The 10,886-nt window shown below is 36.7% G+C and overlaps 1 protein-coding gene across 1 annotated transcript in view; it reads left to right on the top strand.

Annotated features, from left to right (window-relative positions):
* SLC2A13 (solute carrier family 2 member 13) overlaps nt 1-10,886 on the top strand; it is a 351,864-nt gene that overhangs the window by 60,742 nt on the left and 280,236 nt on the right. Inside the window, exon 2 of the mRNA XM_017512770.2 lies at nt 9,605-9,764. Coding sequence (XP_017368259.1) covers nt 9,605-9,764 — 160 coding nt within the window. The remainder of the gene's footprint in view (nt 1-9,604; nt 9,765-10,886) is intronic.

Here is a 10,886-nt window from a genome sequence, read left to right as displayed (position 1 = left end):
AGACGGGGTTTCACCATGTTGACCAGGATGGTCTCGATCTCTTGACCTCGTGATCCACCCGCCTCGGCCTCCCAAAGTGCTGGGATTACAGGCGTGAGCCACCGCGCCCGGCCCAAAATCAATGTTTTTTAACCTTGCAAATCAGAAAATTGTCTAGGATGTTTCCAACTTTAGCTCCTATACCTTAGCCCATTTATTTTCCTTATAATGGTTTCTTTGTCAAAAGTATCTTTTATCATTGCAATTTCCTTTGCTTTCTGATCACGGAGAGCATATGAAATTGATCCATATTTCTGATTCAGACTTCACATAGCTTCATTTCTGCTCTTTACTATGTCCAAGGCCGGGTGTGGTGGCTCACGCCTGTAATCCTAGCACCAGTATGGGCTGTACTTTCCTTATTATTTGTGTGTTCTATTAAATTTGTGTGTTTTACAATCCTTCCTTATGCTACTCATTTCCCTATTTAATTTTAGTTAACTGTCTTTTTATTTGTTTCCCTCCTCGTGGCTCTTCATTTCTGCTTTTTAGGCAAGGTCAAATCATCTTAGATTGAAGAACAGCTTGAAAAAACTGGGGGGCTGTGTTCATTTATTATTTTGCAACACTAGTATTTCCTTCAATTGTTTCTTCTATTTTACTCCTCAGCCCTTTATTGCATGAGCATTTCTGCAGCTAAATTCTAGTCCTGGGCTAGTCATATTCTGTACATATTTCTTGTGCATTTCATTGACACCTATGCAATTATCATCTGTATTCAGGTGATTCACATTCTCTTAGCTCTGATTTAGGCCACATTGTTGTTCTTAGAACATTTGCCTTTAGATGTCACATAGAGTTAAATATGACAAAGCACCACTTATGTTGCTGCTTGTTAAATTCACTGCCTTGGGGAAAGCTTATTGATTTCTTATTAACCTTTGTGCATTCCACTTGTCAGGTGGAAATGCATATTGCTTCTGCTTATGTACCATTTCATACAGTGACCATTCCCTTACATTTAGAACCTCTTAAGTCTATTTTAGGAAATTCCTTGGATATCAGTTTCTTATTTTGGCATCACTTCCTGTCAAGAAACTCTTTCTTTCTCTGTGTTTTTTTCCCTGGCCTGTCTCATCCAGTGGTGTTCTCTTTATAACACTATTATTCTGATACTAAACTTAATTTAATTGATGAATATTCTCTCCAAAAAGCAGAACATACTTTCAATATCTGAAAGTTACGGGCTTCCCGTTCTCATGTGTATGTAAGAATCTATCATGGACTATGAAGGGAATGGTTACATAAGTTATATCTTAATATTGGAATATTATACTGTTATTTTAAATGATTTTGTACTACAAATACACCAAACCAGGGCTTGTGGTACGTGGCTCTGTAGAGATGTGTTTTGTTTGGCTTTTTTTTTTGGTCTGTGGGATGTGTTGTACCTTAGCTGTTATGCAAGCATCTTAACATCGTCCACTCAGTTGACCTCTTATATTTGTGGTACCTGCCTAGCTTATGTAAGAAGTTGGAGACCCTTTTTGGAAAAGAATATTTTAAAGAGGAGGAAAATGCAGTACAAGTGAAAACTATAGATTTGTAGAGAAAATACTAAGAGTTATAACCAAATGTAAACACTGGTTATCTATGGGTGTAGAAGAGATTTTTATTCACTTTACTTCTTATCTGTAGTTTCCAAATTTTCCCTAATGAATATCATTAGGAAAACCAATCAGTTAAAGCCAATCAGTTAACACTAGTTTAAAAAAATACAGTTTTCTGTATGCATTCCATAGTACTAATCAGTAACTTTTTACTAATAACTTACTCTGTGCCCTTAGGCTTGACACTTAGGCGAGTTACAGTACAGAAGATACGTGAAATCTGATCATTCCATTAACAGGCTTGTAGTCCTGCTAGGAGAGACAAATGTAATAACAGGCTCTACTGTGATACTACCAGTGAAAAAGGACAAAGGCAGATAGAATATTCTCAAACAATCTCACCAAAGTGGTCATTTTAGGCCATGGGAGAGCACACTGAGTTAAAAGGTTGATGACATGTTTATAATAATTTATTAAGAGCTATTTAAGCCTGTAGACCATTGATATTTCCAGTTATCTCCATAGAGAGAATGTTTCTCATAACCTGACTTTTCTGTTACAGGCATTTTTTTATTGGAATTTTGTGCATTTTGAAGGTTCCCAGCATCTTTTCTGAGTGTCTTAAGCCTTACTAGAAAAAAGTAGAAACTGAATTCTAAATTGTTAACAACCTGGTAACTGTAGATACCTGATTATTTGGAAAAATGTTAACATATCAGCCCTCAGCAAGATAGCCAAACCAAAATAACTACATCAAGGGATACTGATCCCTTTAACAGATTCTGTTTCTTTTTATGAAAATTATTTCTTTAGAAATAATAAAGCAATAATTTGCAAAATGAAATTAGAACATCATAATCCTTCTTGTTCAAGAAGCATTATTATTAAAAGGTAGCTTGATGTGCTTCTAAGAAGCTAATTAGTTGCTGCCTGGCTTATGCTGAGAGACAGCTGTGATTCATGGGTATTTATTCATCACAACAGGATTTTCTAATGCTATTTGGTTATGAAATTATTTATACTTCTGACTCAGGCCTTTAAAAGGGCTTCCAGCCGTTTTTGAAAGCCAACTTCTGCACTCCAGAGTATTTTGTGCTGTTGAGATGGTGAATCAGCTTGGCAGCGTGGTAGTGTGTGAATCCGGTTGCAGTGCAGTGTCAGAGATGCAGTTTTCTGGTGAAACTTCTCAAGCCAAGTGTGATAATGAGTGTTCATCGATGTAGATCTTATAATCTTGTAGGAAATTTTCTAAGAAGTTGAGCTTTTTCAAAATACTTAGAATAACATCAACATGGATTTTGGTGGTGATGTTTACTCTAATAAGCTGTTAACAGGAATTTATACCATTGTATTCCTTATGTTAATTTCTTTCTTTTTTTTTTTTTTGAGACAGAGTCTCACTCTTTCACCAGACTCTCACTCTTTCATCAGGTGCCAGGCTGGAGTGCAATGGCGCGATCTCGGCTCACNGCAATGGCGCGATCTCGGCTCACCGCAACCTCCGCCTCCTGGGTTCAGGCAATTCTCCTGCCTCAACCTCCTCAGTAGCTGGGATTACAGGCAAGCGCCACCATGCCCAGCTAATGTTTTGTATTTTTAGTAGAGACGGGGTTTCACCATGTTGACCAGGATGGATGGTCTCGATCTCTTGACCTCGTGATCCACCCGCCTTGGCCTCCCAAAGTGCTGGGATTACAGGCTTGAGCCACCGCACCCGGCACAGTTTTTTTAATGAAATATTTTTACTTAATATTCTATGGATACATGACACTTTAATTTTGGTGACAGTGACAGTCATTTCTCCTTTTGTAACAGTTTCTTTTTTTTTTTTTTTTTTTTTTTTTTTTAGACAGAGTCTCACTCTTTCACCAGACTCTCACTCTTTCATCAGGTGCCAGGCTGGAGTGCAGTGGCGTGATCTCGGCTCACTGCAACCTTTGCCTCCCAGCTTCAAGCAATTCTCCTGCTTCTGCCTCTTGAGTAGCTGGGACTACAGGCGTGCACCACCACACCCAACTAATTTTTGTATTTTAGTAGAGATGGGATTTCGCTATGTTAGCCAGGATGGTCTCTATCTCTTGACCTCATGATCTGCCTGCCTTGGCCTCCCAAAGTGCTGGGATTACAGGCATGGGCCACTGTGCCCAGCCCCTTATGTTAATCTCAATGTATGAGTTTAGTATGGACTATTAATAACTTATTTTTTCCTTATCAGGCATTTATTTTATTTGGTTAGTGATTCGAATAGGAAATAAATCAAAAGCTCTTTGTAGAACTCTCCTGCACTTTAAATATTTAGATCATATTTAAATATTATTTATTACATTCATTTTTAAAGCACTTAACTCTTCATTTTGAAAATCTCAAATTATTATCTTTGAGTAATAGTACCCTAGCAAAAATGTGAGCCTTGATATATTTTCTTTCTTTAAGACAGATTTTAGGGAAATAACAGGGGAAGTTTTTGTTCATTTATTTGAATATTTCTGTGGTTTATATAAATTGAGGGCTGAACTGCACAAATACATAATAGTGATTTGAAATAGACTCTAAAGTTAAGCAGTAGTTTTACTTAACCATCCCTCCTTCATTAAAATAATGAGCTTTGTCAAGGGACAAAATTTCATTTGTTTCCCTGAAGTGGAAAGTAGATTTTGGGATGACATAGTCTCATCTCCAAGGTTTTCCAAAAGTGAGCTCCATGTTCAGAAATCCATAAATTATAGTTTGCATGGGTTGCTTTTATTAAAAGCAAGGAGAGTTAACAGGCTCTGTGCTTAACATGTACGTATTGGGCAGATGTGAGTAGACTGAGCACGGATCCTCCTACTTTTCCAGTTTTGTAAAGCAGTTTTATGGTTTAAACTTGTCTAGCCCCAAATCATACAATTAATCACATTCAGTTTTCATTCTTCTTACTAATTGGTTCAGGCTCTTTAACATGACATCTGGGGGCAGTAAGTCACTCAGCAGGCAACAGGGGCAGGGAAGAAAGAAACTCTTCTGCTTCTAGAAGTTTATGTATGCTAGTCAAAGTAATAAGGTCAAAAATGAGATGTTTCTGAGACATTTCCAAAGGATCACAGCCCTTGAATGACACATTACAAAGGTTAGGGGACCTAGATCCGTGGGACCCATTTTGACATTAACTTGCCATGTGACTTTCTGAAAATCTCTTTATATCTGTTTCTGGGACTGAGCTTCACTACCTTTTATAGGGGGATAATAAATTATACCTGTCCCACTCACCTGTTGATAGGATGATTTTACATAAGACAAAACAATAATGTAGAAAGACTTTAAAAATAACATAGTATTGAAAGGAAAGGTAGATATTTGCTGGTCATCTGCTTTCTCAGTTCCCCACTCCTAGGTCTTAGCTGTTGGACTGTTTCAGGATTCTATTCTAAGCATTCTTCTCATAAGCCATTGAGTGATCTTATCCATTTCCATAGTTTCAGTTAGGGGCATTGTCCACATAGAACCATCCTTGGAGCTCCACATAGTTGTATAACTCCCAAGCCCCACCTGGCCAAGTCTCAGTTTGATGTTGCATTTGAAGAAATATAGTCCAGCAACTAAAAGCAATAGCAAGACTGAACTGCTCTTATGTCTCTTGAAGAATATAATAGTAGGTAGGTTACAAATCAGCATTGTTTCTTAAATTCGCTGTCATCTCCTCGTTTCGCCACTCAAGGCTTACTCCCTTTGTTATAGGCTCCCATTTTCTCCAGACTGACCCCAATTCCCAACTGCTTTCTGCCCTTTTTTGCTCTTAACTTCTCCCTATAAACCACATTATTTGCCCATGTTTTCTTTTCTCCGCCTTTTTTTTGCCCAGCATGATAAAATCCCAAGAACTAGTCTGACAAAGACCAATTTCTCCCTTGAGGATAAAGGAGAAGACAGGTTATTTATCGCGTAGGGGAAAGAGTGAGGGGGTAGAACCACTCACATGTAAATAATCTATATTCACAGCACATCATCAAGCAAGCCACTTACTATCTACTTCTATATTTTACAAAACACCTGACTCAATTCCTCTATGACCTGACTTTGTTATCTTGCACCCAAACTTAATTTTTAACCCTCCTTATCCCGGTACAAAGTGCCCATCATGCTCCTAGTTGCTTTTTCCTGACATCAGAACATCATCCTCAACTTCCTCCTCTCCTTATCTTCCCATCCTAGCCATATTCTCTTTAGCCTAGATACCAAAGACTTAATTCTCAAATCTCATCATTTCAGTCCATCTCCATTGCTGCCACTTTACATGTTACTTCCCTGCAATAAATTTTCCATACTCCAACCAGAATGATCCTTTAAAAATGTGAACCTGATCATGCATCTTCCTTTTCTACCCTATTCAGAGACTTCTGTGTACCAACCCCTTCATTTCACCTTTAAGATTCTTTACACTGTGTTTGATCCTTGCCTGTTTCTCTAAACGTAGTCCCCCTTCCTCAGCAGGATGCATTTCTTTCTGCCTCAAGGCCTTTATCTAAGTTGATCTGCAGTACCTCCCAGCTGTCCCCTATCTCCAACCTACTCTTGCTTACTCATTTACTACATCTCAGCTTAAACATGACTTCATTCAAGGCCCCTCTGACTCCTTAGGCTGGGCCAGTCCCTTTGCTATAGCCTGATATTCCTCACATTTCCCCTACCATAAGACCCATTCCGCTTGACTAGCAGACCCTAAGCTCCATGAGGACAGAGGTCATGTCTCTCTCCTACAGCACTATCTCCAAAGTGCTTAACACAGTGCCCAGCTCAGACCTAGCATCTGACAAATACTGCTTAATGGTTGCTGCTTCCATGAGACTTGGGTGCTCTCTGTGTCTCACATCTTATCTGCACACATATTCCTTCTCACGTTTTCTATTTATCTCTCGGAAAACCCCATGCCATTTCATGTATTTTAAGCTCCTGTTCTTCTATGCAGAATTGTCTGCCCAACCTTTCCAGCCACCACCTGATTATTGTCAGCATGCCACAGTAGAATCCAGTGTATAGCTTTATTATGACCTTTATCATGTTATTTTGCAGTTATTTTCTGGATTGTATGCTTTTGTGAGTAGGTCTTCTGTATACTTTCCTTCATAGCTGGGACCCTGTTTTATTTGTTTGTACTCATTCTTATAATTCTGTCACCTACTATGGGTTGAATTGAATAGGAAGAGTTGGTGATGCTTCACAACTAGAGATGAGAATAAGAATAAAAATAACTGCTGATATTATTAACTACCTTCTCTATGTCAGGCACAATTTTAGGTGTTCTATTTGACTCATTGAATCCTCTCAACTCCTATGAAAGAGTTACTTTTATTCTTCCCATTTAATAGATGAGGAACTTCAGACCCAGAAACGTTAAGTAAGTTTGCCAAACTTAACCAGCTGATAAGTGGCGAGACAGGAATTGAAACCCACTGGTTCCAGAGCCTCCTGTTATTTATGATGATCAGTCCATATAGCTTGTGCCATCTTAATTGGGTTTTAGAATCTTCCTGTCTGCTTTAAATTCTGATTCTTCTACCTACTCATTGTGTGACCTGGGATATGAAAAATGGAGATAATTACATGCCCTTTAAAGGGATGTCCTGATGATTAAGTAAGATAATTAGTTCCTGTAAAATATCTGCTGAGTGTAGGCAGTTGTCGCAGTGTTGTCAGCTTAAGTAAGGTCTTTTATGGTTCTTTTCAACTCCAAATCCAGTGAATCTGTCTTCAGTCTTGACCCTTTTTCAGTATGTGTTACTTTCAAAGCTCTGGTGTTTTAAATAATCGAGCTTTATCAGAGTCTGAGGACATACTTGCATTTCCATCAAGTAAAATCTATGGGTTATTATTATTTTTTTTTGATGAGCATGTGTTGCCTAAAACCACAGTCCTGAATTCCCATACTCAATTCTGTGGCTACATGGTAAGATCTCTGTCTAAAGAGAGCAACCAAAGTCCTGTTTATAGTCAGACCAAAGCAGAAAAAGAAATCCAAATTATAAATTATTATTTGATTTATGAAAGTTTGAGATGTTTTAATAGTAAGAGAACTAAAAGGAATATACAAGTACCTTGTCAACATTTGTAGCAGATGTTTGCTTCCTTTTTCCAAGTCAGATGAGGGCGTTTCAAGGTGGTCTGTGTTACTAAATTGGTTAGCAGTCAAATGGAAACTTCATTTGCTTAGGTGATGATTTAATTGTAAATTAATACATTTAAGTTAATATGTATTCAAGTAATACAATGTAAATTAATAATTTATTAATTCTGTGTCTATTAGTACATGCTTACTACTGTATGAAACTCAAAGTCATAAAATTATTGACAGCCACTACAGTAGCATTGGTGGAAATTAGTATCTAGTTCTGAGACTAAATGGTTTGACTTGTGTGCAGATTTAATAACTACTTATCCGGAGTTATGTGCTAATACAGTGAATTTTCCCAAATAAATATGTATTACTTAAATAAATCTCATTTCTCTGTTCATTTATGTATTTATTTGCCTTCTTCAAAGACATAATAAAGCAAATAAAAATAGATGAAAAATATAATAGTAGAAATTACAGACTGTTATGGCATTAGGAGAGAGTTTGGGTCACAAAATAATACCTTGAAGTCCAAAAAATTGGGTAGAGGTAGGCCTCTTTGTGTACATTAAAAGGGAAATGAAGAAAAAACCCTGTGATTTAGATTAGCCTTCAACTAACAAAAATCACTTGTAGAAAAGCACAACTATTGCAGTTACTGAGACTATAGAGAAATGTCTCCTGCTTTATGGAATGTAATAAATAGCACCCTCAGCAGCCCTTGTACAAGAAAACACAGCAGCAGGTTTCTTAGTACTGATTCCTTCAATACAAACTATTTTTTTTTGCCAGCATAAATGCATTAAAAAGCAGTTTGTTAAAAGCAATTCTATATAGATCTGTTTTATTCATTTTATTGATGTACTGGCTTAATCCAAGGATTGATTTATTATATCTAGAGATATAAAAAAATTAAATTTTTGTAGGCAATCTTTTTTTTTTATGGAGGCTTTGGTGAATATTGATTAGATACAGCAAATTAATAGATGCCCAACCTTTGGTTAAGGATGAATACAACAGGCCAAATAATACTAAATGCTAAAATAGTCTAAATAATCAGACATATATGGAAATTGCAGATGCCACAAGAGGGGGAGACTTTAAAAAATAATTTGGATTGGTTCAATGTTCTGTACTATAGAACTTTAGGTTTCTAAATACACAGTAAGCCTCAAGATCACCTCTGGAGAATTTTGAAAAGACAAACTCATCCTGACCTTTGAAGTTTTCTACTTAGTAGGTCTGCGGTGGGTGAGGTAGGAACAACTTTATTTAAAGAAAAAAGTCGCATAAGTAATTCTGGTTATCAGTGAAGTTAGAACCACTACAATAGAGAATGCTGCATTAACTTCAGATAGAAAAAAAGTTTAAAGCTAATGTAACTATATATACCTTAGCTGTAAAACTCTTTTATTCTGAGATGTACACCCAGCCAGTTGAATAAGGTGATTTAATATGTGAATTTTTTTATTAGTAAACCAATGAAAAGTTTTGGTGCATTTACTGGCATCTAATTATGTCTTTGAATAGTTAATATGTATCCTAAGATAATTTTTTATTCTCACGATTGTCTGATTGCATTTCCATATAGACTAAAAATATTTCCATAATCATTCTATCTAGAGAATATTTTGTTTTGTATTTTTAGTCCTCAAGAAGTTATAAAGTATACTTACATGCACTCTGAAATTATCTTAGCCTTTAGGGTGCTTTCATTTGTAGGCTTTCAAGTGATAATAAGAAAAATGATATCTTACATGCGTTTTTACTTGTCTGCAGTAGCCTCAAATTAGTTAAGAACAAAAACTTAAATATGTGGTAAACCTTTGCCCATATACATAAGTGTATGCCTAAATCTAGCATTAGCATTTATAACAACAGAAATCTTGAGTAAATGTCTCACGTTTCCTTTTCATTGTTTTTACAGGCATTGCTTCTATGACAGTGCCAGTGTACATTGCGGAGGTCTCACCACCCAATTTAAGAGGCCGATTAGTCACCATTAATACCCTCTTCATCACAGGAGGGCAGTTCTTTGCAAGTGTTGTTGATGGAGCCTTCAGTTACCTCCAGAAGGATGGATGGAGGTTTGTAAATACTTTTTACATTTAATTTTTCAAATCATGATTTCGGGGAAGGGGAGGAAAATTGAGAAATCATGGTCCAAATAGAACTGTGTGTTTTGAATCATTATAGCTAATTTGTAAGTAGGTGGCATTCAGCAAAATTGAAAGTGGACAAGTGGCTGATATTTATTTTGATGATAGACAAGGAACCTACCATTAAGAATTGATATTTACAGGCCTTTTTTAGCATTTAGGTGACATTTCTCACACTGTGTGCACTCTTTCACAATATTTGTTTAAAAATGAATGCAGTGATAAATATGTATGGAGCTCATGAATTCTACAATGATTGACAAGCTGTTTATGAACTGCAGATATAACTAACCTCCTTTTTGCATTTTGGAAGCTACATTCTGATCTGAAAGAAACCTAGACTTTAAAGATAAAAATTTAGCTCTAAGAAGAGTTACATATGAGTTTAAAATACACAAATTATTCCTTGATATTTGGCTTATTTTGAATCAATAAATGACAAAAGTGGCTTTAAAACTGCTTTAAAATAAATACAAACTATTATTAAAACAAAATCTTATATTAAAGCTTAAAGATATTATGGGCTGTGGATTTTGATATCTTTATAGTACTCATATAACTGTTCCAGAGAAATTTTATTAGAAGGTAGTAGAGGTTATACAATATTGCCTAACTTGTTTTCTTGCCTCTGCTTATTAGAACAAATATTTATTCAGCATTTACTTCTCTGTAGGTACTGGGGAATAGAATATTCAACAAGGTAAACTCAAGCCCTTGCTTGCATGGCTTTTACGGTGTTGATGTTAATCCTCAACAGTAGAAGATGAAAGGGTGTGGGCTTGGCACGGTGCCTCATACCTGTAATCCCAGCACTTCAGAAGACCGAGGTGGGCAGGTCACTTGAGGTCAGGAGTTCAAGACCAGCCTGGCCAACATGGTGAAACCCTGTCTCTATTAAAAATACAAAAATTAGCTGGGTGCAGTGGCATGCACTTGTAATCCCAGCTACTTGGGAGGCTGAGGCAGGAGAATTGCTTGAACCCGGGAGACAGAGGTTGCAGTAAGCCAAGATTGTGTCACTGCACTCCAGCCTAGAAAACAGAGCAAGAC

This window comes from Cebus imitator, unplaced genomic scaffold (genome assembly GCF_001604975.1).
Source record: "Cebus imitator isolate Cc_AM_T3 unplaced genomic scaffold, Cebus_imitator-1.0 Scaffold477, whole genome shotgun sequence".
Classification (NCBI taxonomy): Eukaryota; Metazoa; Chordata; class Mammalia; order Primates; family Cebidae; genus Cebus; species Cebus imitator.
Note: the sequence above shows the minus strand (reverse complement) of the source record. Positions and strands in the feature narration are given on the sequence as shown.